This window comes from Crocuta crocuta, unplaced genomic scaffold, assembly GCF_008692635.1.
Source record: "Crocuta crocuta isolate KB4526 unplaced genomic scaffold, BGI_CrCroc_1.0 scaffold207, whole genome shotgun sequence".
NCBI lineage: Eukaryota > Metazoa > Chordata > Mammalia > Carnivora > Hyaenidae > Crocuta > Crocuta crocuta.
Genome location: NW_027531996.1, coordinates 3,777,329 through 3,791,925, shown reverse-complemented (window position 1 = coordinate 3,791,925; position 14,597 = coordinate 3,777,329). Strand labels below are relative to the sequence as shown.

The following is a 14,597-nucleotide window of genomic DNA, read 5'->3' as shown; positions in this document are numbered from 1 at the left end:
GATTTTTTGTCACAAGGTCTGGCCTCTCCCCGACTCATCTGGGTCACAATGAACAGTTTGTCTCCTTTCCGTGGGCTTTGGTTTCTTTACTAAAAAAAAGAAAGGAAGAAGAGTAGTGGATTGGAGCAATCTTATAATCCCCTTAGCACTGGCCCTGGCTTGCTGCTTGTCCGGCCCTCCTTATCAGAAAGGAGAGCAGGGGGACAGGGACGGACTTCGCTCGCTCTGCCGTGGGTGAGGAAGGAGGGGGGCGTGGGGCCCGGGAACAGCGGCGGACTCCTTCCCGGACTTCATGGGCTTCGTTGCCACGTGTACCTTTTCTGTCAGCATCCTGGCTGTGTGAGCCACCTGCTCGGTGCAGTTGTGATTATGGGCACCTCTTACCATTACTGTTATGAACAATATCACAGGCAAGATGATGCCGGTGATGCTGGTCCCAGAGGTGTGGTGGCGGTCCCAAAGGTGTGGTGGCGGTGGCCATAAAACGGGGACAGCGGTGGCGGTGCTGCTGCAGGTGGGTCCCAGGGGGTGAGATCTATTACCATGAACATTGATGCAATTTGGCAAAAAAAAAAAAAGGTATCCCAACTGTAAGCTCTCTTCCTCCTGGCTCCTTCAGCAATGAGGGAGGCTGGGTGAGCAGGTGCATAGAGGCAGGGCACCCAGAGGTCTCAAGAAAGGCAAAGCAACGGAGCGGGTAGGCAGGGAGGAGGGAGTCCTGCCTTGAACGGAGCAGAGAGTGTCTGATTCTCATCTCCCCCCTGCTTCGCCCCTGGCACCCACAGCAGTGGGACTGGGAGGTATTAGATGCCTCTACTGCCTGCCACCAACACCTGAATCCTGATCGGGGGGATGGTGTCATCAAGCCCTCCCGATAAAATATTTAGCGGTACTTGCTTCCCGAAGAGGCAAGTGTGGCCTCTCCTTGGCATCAGGAGTGCCCTGAGTAAGGTGTCTCCGCAGGCTCAGCGGGTAGGGCTAGCGTCCTGGAGCTGCGTGTCTTGTGGGGACAAGAGACAGTAGGAAAGTGTTGGCTCTTGAGAATGCATGTGGCAGAGAGACTTCACAAAGAGACACAGAGAGAGAGAGAGAGAGAGAAGTGACAGAAAGAAGGAGGCATCATGGGGAGGAAATTCCTGACGTTGACATCAGCCGGCGTTAGGGAGAAATGCTACACTCCAAGTCATAGGCACATACTCTCTAGTTTCTACCAAACCAAGGATGGAAAATTCATCCTAAGACAGATCGTAGAATGATGGAGTTCATGAAGAGCTGGAAATATTGACAAATAAATTATTAATAATAAAGGCTAATGCATCTCAAATGTTTCAGATGGACTGGACGTCATTCTAAGTGCTTTCTATGTATTAACTGACTTCATCGTAATAATCTGATGGGGTAGATGCCGCTGCTAATCCCATGTTATATAGACAGTGACATAGCATCACAGAATGGCTGAGTACCTTGACCAAGTTTACACAGCTGTTGGCTCTGTTTGAATCCAAGCATCTAAGTTCAGAGCTCATGCACTTAACCATTAGAGCGCATTGCCTCTCATCAGGGGCACAACAATTCTGCCTTCCTCTGAACTCAGAGAGGAGACTCGGTCCTTGACAGTGGGGCCCCACTTTGGAATGGCTACCTGGTCATATCAGCCTCGGCATGGAGAGACGAAGGCTCTTGACTTGGCTGTTAATTCTGGTGGACTTGCGAAAGTCCACAACATGGACTGTGAGCGTCCCCTGCCAGCCCAACACTGCAGACCGTACCCCCTCCTAACCCCAGTACACCAGAGTCCCTGCTACTGCCTGGTCACAGGCCCCAGGGGCCGTCTGTCTGTCCCACAGCACATGCAGACTAAGGAATGAGAAGACAAAGCCCACTGCAGTGGTCTGTTGAGAACTCCTGTCCTAACCAGCCTTACCAGGTAGCTTGGAAGGACATCAATTTCAATTACACAGTCTAGAAGCTAAAGGAAAGAAGCTCAGGGTATCACTTCACCTGAAAGAAGAAATCTTACAAACTGGTTCATTCAAGCACCCTTTAAAACCAAGAAATAGGCTTGGGGAGATGTCCAACCAGATTAATGCCGCAGTCCTCCTGGGTAACAGGAGCAGGATTTGAGTCCTAGGTTCCCGAGTTCCCTGGCTCTTCCTCCTGCCTCGTGACTTCATACGTTCCAGGCATCGGGCCAACTTTCCCATTCATAGTTCGTAGCTCCCAGGATTCTGCGCCTCCCCTGGCCCCCCGGCTGACTGCAGAGAGCCATGCTGGGGCCTGTGCAGTAGTACAATAGAAAAGATCACCTTGGATCCATTCCCTTTCCCCGATACAGGCTTCGCTGGGTCAGGGAGAATCAGGGCTCAAAGGTCTACCCTCAGTGTTTATTCCCATGGAAAGGAGGAACATGAGCAAATAATGGAGCTCAAGAGCTCTGGCGGGATTCCTGAAACACAGTCTCCCGGGGAGGCTTCGGGGATACTAACAACAGCTAACCCTCATCGAGCATGCACCGTGCGCCAGGCACCGCGCTCAGGGGTCCCCGTGCATCTCATTCCCTCTCAGGACCACCTTAGAGGTAGATTCTATAATTGCCCCCATTCTGCCAGAAAGAGACATGAGACTTGACTTGCCCTGGGGCCCAAATGTGTTCCCCCCAATTCCACCAAATCACAAAAGCCGGTCCCTATTCCAACAGCCTCACGTGGATAGTGGGCAGGAGGGTGAGACGGTTGATCTTAATGTCACACCATGTCCTTTGATGTTGTCTCTGCTCCCAGGACCTTCTTCCTCCAGCCACGGGCTAACCGTGTACGTGCAGAAGGCACGAGCTATGGGGAAGGCACGGGCGTGATGGCCACCGGCTCCGTGCCAGGCTGTCTCAGAGCACACTTTTTAAAAGGCCGGACCCCAAGTGCAGCGTGGTGACACTTCCCACCCTCCTCGCAGCTCCTCATGGGAAGCTGCGCTCTGAAACCAAAGGAGCCTTCCTACCCAGCGACAGGGGCATGCCCGGAATGGTCTCTCGTAGCTCTCGGGGCCAGCTGGAGAATGTGAGGGTTCTGTTATTTCCTTTCCATGGCTCCTCTTGAGGAATTCACGTCCTGCTACCGGCCCCAGGACGTAGCTAAAAATAACCTCTGCTTTTCAAACCGAAAGCTCTGTCTGTCAGGAGGCTTTGCCGGTGCGCGCGTGGGGCCGGAAGGGCTGTGTCAGCGTCGCTGAGGTCAGCCTGGGCTTCAAGCCGCTGTTGCCTTCCTCTTTCCAAGGAAGCCTGGGGCCTCATGAGTCACCCCAGAACACCCCAGCGGAGGCTGGTTGGAAGAGGGCGGTCAGGTGGGGCCTCCCTCTGGCACCATGGTGGCTGTCGGGCCTCGGGGCGGGGAGCAGGGGGGCCATTCTAAAGATACAGAGCGAACACTGTGCGGATTTCCAAGGTGGCGCCTGTTCTAATTCTAACCCATTCCAGCCAGACTAGGGGAGTCGAAGGAGACATGACTCTCCTAAGCCGCCTTGGAGCAAATCCCTCATCCTTGGTATGGGTGTTTCCATTCAGGCCGCCTCCTGAGCCCAGAGTTCTGTCTGGACTTGCCTGAGAAGGTTGCCGGGCAGTCTGTCCAGCTGGGGACAGATTTGTCTGCCAGACAGCTCGCTGCCTCCTCCTGCTGCTGCCACCTGCTGCTCCAGCCACTGTCCCTGTCCCTAGAAGTCAGAGACGATGCTTAGAGATGGGACAGGCTCTTCTCTCTCATCCTCTGCCCAGGAGTCTAGAAGCCCTCCACAGGAGCCCCACCTTGCCGTTCTGGGCAGCTTCCTTAGAATACAGAATGAGCTTTAGAGCTTGGGGGTCGGAGGAAGAGGAGCTAAAGAGTCAGGACAGGAGAGTGCCTGGGCTTCAGGCGGGACAGGCTGAGGCCTGGCGTTGACTTCACGAATCCTTAAACAGTCACGGGGCCCCTGCAGTGGGTGTGAGGCTGATCCTCAACTCGCCTCCCTTTGCTTCCACGATTTCCAAACCCAGAACTCTTGTCCAGGCGGGTAACGCTGGACTCAGGTAGCCAGTCCTGCTCAGCAAGGAGGCCGGGTCTTCCCGGGCTCCACCTGCAGAGAAGCAGAAGTTCAAGTGATTTCCATAGACCCAACGACTTGCTCTCCAGAGAGGCAGAGAGTGCCCCCAGCTCTGTCCCAAAGCAGGGCCGGGGGTATCCGCCCTTCTCTCTGGGGCTGCGCAGGCTCTGGAATGGCCCATGCGGGAACCCCAGAGCCAGCAGTGTCTGTGTTGTTCTAACCTTCCTAACAAGTTTCAACAGCTAATGCTCAGGGATTCTTCTTTCTGGAGAGGACGAGGCTTGGGGCAGTGGGAATCGCTGCTTTTCAGGATGAACAGCTCTTCTCCTTCACTGTAGGGCATAGAGCATGATAAAGTAATGAAATGCAGTGTGTGAGGGGCTGGAAGTCTGAAATAAGAAGGAATTTTATTTGCGATATCAGACTCTGGGAGTAGTTGACCCAGAGAGCCTGGAAGAGGGCCTTCTAAACAAGCTTTTAGAAAACAGGAGAGATTTCCACTCGACCGGGAGAGGACGGCCGTGACATCTGGATAGGGAAGACCGGCTTTAGTGCCAACGCCGGAATTGACTGGCTGGGTGAACTTAAACCGTCTTTTAACCTCTCCGAGATAAAAACGATGTCTTAAGAAGACAGAAATAGAGATGCTTTGTAAAGTAAAAAAAAAAAAAAAAAAATTATTTTACAGCGTAAAGGCTGGAGACCAAAATAGATAACAGGAGTCCCTGAACATCTCAAAGGAGGGTGGGGGGTATGTTAAAAATAAAAAAGCCAAAATACAGAAGGAAGAGACTCAGAGCTAGTCGGGATGGGGGTCTTGGATCAGGCCATCCTAGTCCCTCTTCCTGGGATTTATTTTCAGTCTGACCACCCTGCCTTGTGTTTTCCAGAACCATGTGAGGGCCGGCTGGGAAGGTGGAGTAGATGAGAAGCCAGAGGATCTGTGCCCTCGTCCCCACCCGACTCAGAATGGAACAGAAAAGTCCCTGGCCACGGGCTGCAGAGGTTGACAGCTGGTCTGTAGTCCTGCTCTCCGTGGTCTGGGTGCTGCTGGCCCCCGGGGCAGCCGGCGTGCCTCAGTTCAGCACCTTCCACTCGGAGAACCGGGACTGGACTTTCAACCACCTGACGGTTCACCGGGGCACGGGCGCGGTGTACGTGGGGGCCATCAACCGGGTGTACAAGCTGACAGGCAACCTGACCATCCAGGTGGCCCACAAGACCGGGCCGGAGGAAGACAACAAGTCCTGCTACCCGCCTCTCATCGTGCAGCCTTGCAGCGAGGTGCTGACCCTCACCAACAACGTCAACAAGCTGCTCATCATTGACTACTCGGAGAACCGCCTGCTGGCCTGCGGGAGCCTCTACCAGGGCGTGTGCAAGCTGCTGCGCCTGGACGACCTCTTCATCCTGGTGGAGCCGTCACACAAGAAGGAGCACTACCTGTCCAGTGTCAACAAGACCGGCACGATGTACGGCGTGATTGTGCGATCCGACGGCGAGGACGGCAAGCTGTTCATCGGCACGGCAGTGGACGGCAAGCAGGATTACTTCCCGACCCTGTCCAGCAGGAAGCTGCCCCGCGACCCCGAGTCCTCCGCCATGCTCGACTACGAGCTGCACAGCGACTTCGTCTCCTCCCTTATCAAGATCCCCTCCGACACCCTGGCCCTGGTCTCCCACTTCGACATCTTCTACATCTATGGCTTTGCCAGCGGCGGCTTCGTCTACTTCCTCACCGTGCAGCCCGAGACCCCCGAGGGCGTGGCCATCAACTCGGCGGGGGACCTGTTCTACACGTCCCGCATCGTGCGCCTCTGCAAGGACGACCCCAAGTTCCACTCCTACGTGTCGCTGCCTTTCGGCTGCACGCGGGCCGGGGTGGAGTACCGCCTCCTGCAGGCCGCCTACCTCGCCAAGCCTGGGGACTCCCTGGCCCAGGCCTTCAATATCAGCGGCCGGGACGATGTGCTCTTTGCCATCTTCTCCAAAGGCCAGAAGCAGTATCACCACCCGCCAGACGACTCTGCCCTCTGTGCCTTCCCCATCAGGGCCGTCAACCTGCAGATCAAGGAGCGCCTGCAATCCTGCTACCAAGGCGAGGGCAACCTGGAGCTCAACTGGCTGCTGGGGAAGGATGTCCAGTGCACCAAGGCGGTAAGGAGGCGCTCCCCTCACTCCCCTCTCCATCCATGGCCCGGGCTGCCTCTTTGCTGCAGGCGCACGGGCGTACACCCTGTTGTTCTCAAAAAGGGTCTGAAATGAGAGAGGGTTTCAGGTTCCTATTATCTGCTCGTGACCAGTAACACAGAGTCTGACCTATACCAGACACTTGGGGCATGCTTGTTGATCCACTGAGCCATTCCAAGTGTATAGATATATTTGAAATCTATATTTATCGGGTGTGTGCATCACACCTGGCACCATCGTAGGCACTGCTGCCTTCAGCGGCAGACCGAGCAGCAAAGCGCCCTGCCTTCATGAATCTTTCATTAGTGAAGTGAGACAAATAAATACAGAAGATGTGTCATCCGTCAGAGGTCAATAATTACTGTTGAGAAAAACAAAGCAGGAAAGAGGGAGAGGCGATACCCAAGTAGATTGATTCATTGGAAAAGTGGCATTTGAGCAAAGACTGAGGAAGGTAAGGAAGTGAGTCACGTTGATATCTAGGGAAAACATGCCAGAGAGGGAGCAGCAAGTGCAAAGAGCTCGGAGCTGGCCAGGAGCATGTGAGGAGCAGCGGAGAGCATTCAGAAGCTGCTGCTGGATCAGAGTGTCCAGGAGAAAGAGTGGTAGGGGATGAGGCCAGCGGGTGGTGATGAGGACCAGTTCGTCCACATGTAGGGTTCTGTGGGCCGCTGGGAAGCCAATGAGGGAGCCGAGTAGGCAGCTGGATATGTAAGTTGGAAGAGTGGGAAAGGAAGTGGGAAAGTCAATCATGCTTGACTGGTAGGTTGAAAACTGGGGAAGAAGAATCAGGAGTCTGGGCAAAGGGACAAGAAGAGAGTCGGGGAGGCTCAGGATCCAGACCTGAGGACAGCAGATATACAAACATCAGTGGCAAGCACTGTCCTGACAGAGGGTCAAGATGCTGCCATCTGAGCAGTCACCACCATCATCCATCCATCCATCCATCGTCCCTCTGCCTCCCCATTCCTCCCTCCGTCCATTCATCACCCACCCATCGGCCCATCCATCCATCTATCCATTCATCCCTCTCTCCATCCTTGCTTTCACCCTCCCTCTATCCATCCATCACCCATCCATTCGCCCATCGATCTATCCATTTAACAAGAGGGTATTGAAGATGTTCTGAGTGCCTAGCAATTTCCTGGGCTCTGAGGATGCAGACAAAACATAATGTGATTACTACTCTTACATATCTCATGATCTAGTGGGAGAGAAAGAGAAAGAGAGAGATAAAGAGAGAGAGATAGTAGCTACAAGTTTGGGCTTCAGAGACAAAGATCACGGTTCAGATTCTATCTGTGCTGCTTCCTGGCCTCAGAAGTAATTTAACCTCCCTACATTATCATCTGTGAAATGGGACTCATGATGCCTACCTCATGGGATGATCACATGAGACAATACATCGCAAAGATTAGTGCCATGTTAGGTTTATTATTATTAGTTAACTACTGTGATGTGTGACAAGTGCTAAGATAGATTTCTGGGCAAAGTTCTGTGGACTCTGGATCAGCAGCCTGGGGAAAACTCTGAGACCAAGGGGCCCATATGGCCTTCTGAGTACCCTAAGTTGAGGGCGCCTGCTCTTAGAACCAAAAACCACTTCTTAAAGCAAGAGGACAGGTCCTGCCTAGTCTACGCTTCTGTTCGCACCATCTTTTGCTTGGTATGATAGGGTAGTGCTTAGGATGACAGACTTTGAAGCCCAACAGGTATGTACTTAAAAATCAGTTCTACCACTCAAAACTGTGTCACTTTGGGCAAGCTATGTACCTGGTCTGAGCTGCAATTTTTTCATCTTTAAAATAGAGATAACAATACCCTCACATATGATTATCATGGAGATCAAATAGAAAACGTACATAAAATGCTTAGTGCAATCCTTAACACTTAATAAGCTTTCAGTAAATGGGACTTGTAATTATTAATATTAACCATAATAACAAAGAAAAAGTTATTTGCTGTTATTTCACTTTTATTAGATGAGGAGGTTGAACTGGATCATCTCCAAAGTTCTTTACAGCACTGAACTCCTGTAACCGAGGGTCCCCAGCCAATGAGAAAAAGTGGGGAGGAAATGGAAGGGTTAATCGCTAGTCCAGCCTAGTTCCCATTGCCCAGAGGGGGCCTTGTCAGGAGGAAACCGCTGATTCCTGCCTGCTTCTGAGCCAGAGGGAAGAGGAAGCCACCACCCTTCTCTGGCTCCAGTGGCTTGCAGAGAGACAAGCCCGGGCTAGTGACCAAAGAGCAGCAAAGGCACTGGGAGAGAGGTGACAGTAGGTGGGACCAGGACCTGTGAGAACAGCCTCTCATGAGCCCCCCGTCCCACCCCTGAGAATCACCCTCACCCGGTACAAACTACAGTGTGGTCGGTGAGGAAGCTATAATAGAAGGAGCTGCTTAAAATCCTTGTCATCTAAGGAGTCCCAGACCTGGGAATCCAGAAATCTTTGGTGGCATTCGAGAGGGTTAAGGATTGGTGAGAGAAGCTGTGGTCCCAGGGCATAATTTTAACACAATCTGTGGGCTGGCATGGAGCTCTCAGATGAAGGACTTGAGCGTTGCTCCCAGAAAAGGGGTAAGGAAGAGGGCTATCACTCATGGAATGGAAGCTGTGTACTGAAGACTGAGTTGAGCAATTTGAGCATCATCTCATTTGATCTCATTTGATACTCAGTATAATCCTGTGAAGCAAAAGGAACAAAGATCCTCCCCTTTTGGCAGATGGAAGAACAAAGGCTCACAAAGATGAAATACATTGCTGAAACCTACACAACTGTAAATGACAAAGCAGGGGTTTGAGTTCAGCTCAGCCCATGTGACTTCTGAGGCCAAGCTCTTTCCGTTTAGCCATGCCGCTGCTAAGAAAAGCCATATTTCAAGCTCTCACCATTTGAGCAAAGATAAAGGGGCTCCTGATGTCTGGGAATGCCTGACAATTTAGAGAAGAGAGAAAGAAAAAACAGCCCACTCCAGGGGCTTCAGCAAAAAGCAAAAACAAAAACAAAACTCAAAAAACTTTTCCCCCTACAGTTCTGAAGATTCTAGAATCAGGAAAGATGTAGAGACGTCCACAGTCACTGGCAAGGTTTTTGCTTCTGTCGTCATTACTCAGAAACTGGCTTGGGCTATGCCTGTGCCCAGACTCTGCAGCCTTACCAGCCCTTTAGTGGAAAGGAAACTAAAGCCCTGAATCAAGAACTTTCAGGACTAAAGAAAGCTTGACCATCACCGGTCTAATCCTTTCCCTTTATAGATGAGAAAACTGAGGCTCAGAGAGGGTCCATGACATACCAGAGCCACAGGGCTGGACAGCAGGAGCAACAGGAGTACAATTTAGATTTCTTGAGTCTTACCAGGGTACCTGCTACCTATGGTGTAGGGATGAGAAAAGAATGTAGAAAACCTAAAGAGTGGTAACTGATTCCTCCTGCCTGCCTTTCTAGAGAGCTAGACATTTCCATCATTCAGTCTAGTGATGTGCTTATAAATATTAAAGAGCGGGTTCTCTGCAGGCAGTAGGGCTGGGGTGGGGAGACTAGATTAGAAGCATTAGCCAATTTCCCTGGTGCAAATACTCCCACCATGGCCGATTTCAAGCCACCAATGTGATGTCACTGTATTCAGACACGTACACAGTCATCCCTCATGAGCTGTCCAGCAGGCCACTGCCTCGCTCCCTTCTCGAGGAGCTTATCCCTTCTGCTGTGTGGGTATTCTTGTTATCTAGAGTTGTTCAAGGTCATCCTTAACCTGAATGTCATTCCTTTTTCTAAAGAACACACACACACACACACACACACACACACACACACACGGGCAGCTCTTCCTACCAATACCAGCCCTCTACAGAACACCAAGGAATCACAGGATACGAGTCTCTATTCCCGTAATAGCTGAGAAGAGAAGGGAAGGGAAGTCCCAGGTTTAGCCGTCACATGCCCCAGCCCACAAAGCAATTTTTCCAAGGAAACAGACTGTCAGTGAGGGATGTGCCAGCCTCTGCTGTTCCCTGGGAAGGGTTAGAGGAGGAAGCTGGAGAGAGCAGTTTGCAGGTTTCTCCCTCATGCTTTCTGTGTTTCTCACCAGAATCACTTCCTTCCCCTCTCCGGAATGCCTGGCCAGACCCAGAGGGACGGCTGCCGCAGGAGTCTGGGCTCTTTCTGGCCCAAAGTCTGCAGCCCCTGCCCGTGGGATTCTGGTTGCGCGTTAACCAGGGTGTCTCAGAGCCCCTGCCTGGCCCAGCCCCAGGCGAGGCGCTGTGCAGGCAGGACAAACCCTTTGGCAGTCCTGTCCTCCAGGAGCATAGTTGTTTTTGTTAATAGAAAGCGATCTTAGAAATAATCCACATAATATCCCCCTGCACAACCCCCAAGGAGGATATTACCATTCCAAGTGTAGCAACAGAGCAGGACTAGAAGTCAGGTCTTCCTACTTTTGGTTAAGCTATAAGCTATTCTTTCATTTGTTCGGGGCGATCTTCTTTCAGAGATGCTCCAGTGTCTCCTGAAAGATCCTCTTTTTTTTTTTTTTTAATGTTTATTTTGAGAGTGAGAGAAAGAATGCACACACAAGCAAGGGAGAGACAGAGAGGTTGGAGAGAATCCCAAGCAGGCTCTGCACTGCAGAGCCCAATGCGGGGCTCCAACTCATGAGCCGAGAGATCATGACCTGAGCCAAAATCAAGAGTCAGATGGTTAACCACCTGGACCGTGCAGACACCCCTGAAAGATACTCTCTCTATACAGGCACACCACCAGTGCTTTCAAAAGCCTGGGCATAGAAAGGCCATCACCTGTAGAATTACCTTTTATTTACATCACCATGAACATTGTTGAAAACCTATCATGTGCAACAGTAGAAATCATACAGTTTAACAAAACTCTGATGATAATGAGCTCTGATTATTTCGTTTGGTCCTCAGAAAACTGGTCGAGTAGTATCACAAATGAAGAAACTGAGGTTTATGTGGATTAAGTAACTTTTCCACAGTATAAGGGCCTGTCCCATGTTATGATGACCCTTTTCATCTCTCCCCAGTATAGCATGTGGTAAATAATTGAATGGCTTAAAATTTCTTATCCCCAAAGAGAGTCCTTGCAGCCTGAAACACAGACAAGAACCCCCCTCCAGCTGGTAGAAACCCTGTGATGGTGCCTTTGGATTGAATCTCCTCTGTCTAAAGACAAGGACCCCTATACAATGGTATGGTCCACAGGGACATTAAAATGATCAGAAACTGAGTTCACGCAATTCGCTCTCCAGATTACCCCTGGATCTCTCAGCAGCAGGGGAGATGGATGATTGCAGGTTAGTGTGCGGAAGGCCGCAGATCCCTCTATCTGGTTTCACAGGAGCCAGTGTGGGATCTGTGAGTCAGTTGATGAGATGCTTTTGTTTGAGGCGTGTGTTAGGTTCCGGAATCTCAAGTCTGTACCTCCCTGAGGCCTGATGCCCTAGGGCCGGTGGTTGGGTGGGGGATAGTGTAGGGAAACTGTGCCATGCCTCCCCTGTCACTTACCCCACTTCCCTCCCTTCCCTCCAGCCGGTCCCCATTGATGACAACTTCTGTGGACTGGACATCAACCAGCCACTTGGAGGCTCAACTCCAGTGGAGGGTCTGACCCTGTACACCACCAGCCGGGACCGCATGACCTCAGTGGCTTCCTATGTTTACAATGGCTACAGCGTGGTTTTTGTGGGGACGAAGAGTGGCAAGCTGAAAAAGGTAAGAGTCTGTGAACCCAGACCCCTCAGTGCTGTTCAGCTCCTTAGCTGAGAGCCCCTTCTGGAAGGCTGCTGTTGTGGACATTTAATACAGGCAGCTCTTCCCTTTCTTGGGCCAGGGGGATAGGATTGGAGGGGAGGGTAGGTAGGGGTTAATTTTGTGGCTTATCTTCTAGCTGCTTCTTCCAATCATTAGTGAGTGAGTGTCTAAGGAATGCAAGCGTATTTCAATATTGCCCACACTTCATGGGATCGGAAAGGTACATCACCCGGAGGGAAAAAGAATCATTCTTTATCTCCAAATCAGGGAGAACCGACTATCTGTGTTATGAATCACCCACGTCACACATCCCTTCGCACGGTTTATAGAGTTGACTGTACTGGTCACAAGTCTTTGTTGTGTCCAAAGCAGCTGGTTGAAGCAGGTTATGGGTCCCAAATCTAAGGATCCAGGCAAAAGGTCGCACTGGTTTGATGATGACATGTGGTGGCCGGGGTGACAGACCACTCTCCCGCCTTTCCTCTTCCCGCAATCACAGACTTCCCCGCCCTCCCACTCCCCGCTCAAAGCTTGAGCTGCCAGGAAGAAGTGGACGTCTTATCGGGTGCCTGTCCTGGGCCCCTCTGCCAGCCGGAGGGCACTGGCTGTCTGGGGCGGGCAGCACAGAAGGCTGAAACTGGCAGCTTGTGCCTGCTTGTCTCTCCTGCTTTGGGTGCGGAGACGAAGCGCCGTCTGTTTCATTACGTGGGATTACAGCAGCCACATTCTTTCCGGTCCCAGCTAATCCCCTTTTCCCGAGCTTACCCTTCTGCCACCTTCCCCAGTCCCGCCACCTGTGGATCAAGGCACATGCGAGACCTCACCGTTTGATGTGATGTCACTCCTGCGGCTCTTCCCCCCTAATCCATTTAGAGCCTAGGAAGAAAGGTGTCTTCGGGGAATGTGGAAAGAGGGTGGCAGGGAGGGAAGCTGAGGAAGAATTTCCGCGTCCTGCTTGTTCTGAGCCGCTGCCAGAGGAGGTGAGAAAAACAGGTCCAGGTTTGTGTGGAGGTGCTGAACTTTCCAGACCGCTTCTGGTTCGCATGATACTAAGGCCCTTTAACCCTTTTCTCGCTCTGTGCAGAGGCTGTTAGGTGTTTCTGTCCTGTGCCCCTACTCTGCCTGGGGCTGTGGACCTTGGCTTGGCCTTGAGGCACATGGAAGAGAGTATGAGTGTGGGTCCCGCATTTGCCTTCCCAGAATGGGGGAGCGGGGAGTGGCCTTAGGAGACTCTACCAAGATTTAAAATGGCCGATTGCACTGGGCAGCGTTCAGTGTGGACCTGTAAGGCTGGCGAGGGTTATCTACCTGTTCAGTCAGGTGGAGAGCACCTTGCATAGGAGCGTTGGCCCAAGAAGCCTACAGGAGTTGAAATCCAGCCTGAAGCCTCTCTGTCAGCCATGCAGCCTCAGGTACAAGCATCCACCGAGAGGAGCTCCCCTTACTAAGTCATCTGCCCACAGAGACTACCTTTTTTCTAAATTGCACAAAGGTTTTCTGGGGGCCAGCAGCACCTACACATAAGCTGGTGTTCATCTTCTTCCCCTATACTTCCAGGGCCTTCCTTCACTACTGGGGATCATTTGTGTGCCGGCTGGTCTCTTGAGAGTTCTGTTCAAGCCAGGGGCCATGCCCCATTCATATTTACTCCCCTCCTTCTGCCCCGTTCTTTCACCACATGTTGACACTTAAGCAGCCTTAAACTGCTTTTGAAAGATAGAACCGTTCTAAGAAAACTGAGATATCACCTGGCCCGATATGCTCATTGCTCGGCAGGAAAACTGAGGCCCAGAGAAAACCAGTGATTTGCCCAAGCATAGAGACTAGGGCAAGTTGCTTCTTGCCCTGACACTCAATTTGGCACCCCCTTTTACTTAAAGAAGCAGCCACAGAGCCCAGGGATAGAGGCTGAGAACAGTCTTCAGGCCCAGTCTTGCTGAGGAGGTCAGCCAGGGACTTGTGCCTCCGTTCCGGACAGTCCCGGGTCGGAGTCAAGGAATGGACATTTGCCGAATGGGCAGACGAAGGCTGAATGAAGCAAGAACGCTCTGGCCAGACGCAGAGGAACCCTTGCACTGACCTCCCCCTATCTCTGTACATCTTGTGCAGCACACACAGGGGGCTGCTTGGGGCAGCTTTCCAAGTCACACACACCCAAGTCAGCCAAGTTCTCTGGGCCTTGTTGGAATCCCGGCCGACGAGTCGCTATGGATGCAAGTCAGCGGGTTCAAGGGCAAGGCTGGGGCGTGGCCGCCCACAGCTTGTCCCAACCTGCAAATTGGCCACTCCTTCTCAGTCTTCACTTGGCTTTTCTTTGCCTTTTCTCTGAGCTCATATTACCCCTCCCTCTCCCGTGCAGCCGCCCTTCCTTTCCACCCACACTCCTTTGAGGCACCTGATACTTACACCCTGGCTCCCACTGGTCTCCCATTTACCCACCCACTTGCCTCCACCCTCCCCAGAGCAGAAGCCCATGAGGAATTTGTGGAATGTCCCCAGGAAACTCTACCATGGTCCAAACCCCATAGCTCTTTCAACACAGGAAGGAAAATAAAGGAAAAAAAAAAAAAAA

General features: G+C 51.9%; 1 protein-coding gene across 4 annotated transcripts in view; it reads left to right on the top strand.

Moving 5' to 3' along the window:
- Nucleotides 1–4,963: 4,963 nt before the first annotated feature.
- Nucleotides 4,964–14,597, top strand: part of PLXNA2 (plexin A2) — a 186,129-nt gene continuing 176,495 nt past the window's right edge. For all 4 annotated transcript variants that reach the window (XM_077775120.1, XM_077775121.1, XM_077775122.1 and 1 more), the window contains exons 1-2: nt 4,964–6,225; nt 11,804–11,986. In XM_077775120.1, coding sequence (XP_077631246.1) covers nt 4,993–6,225; nt 11,804–11,986 — 1,416 coding nt within the window. In that variant the 5' untranslated portion in view covers nt 4,964–4,992. The remainder of the gene's footprint in view (nt 6,226–11,803; nt 11,987–14,597) is intronic.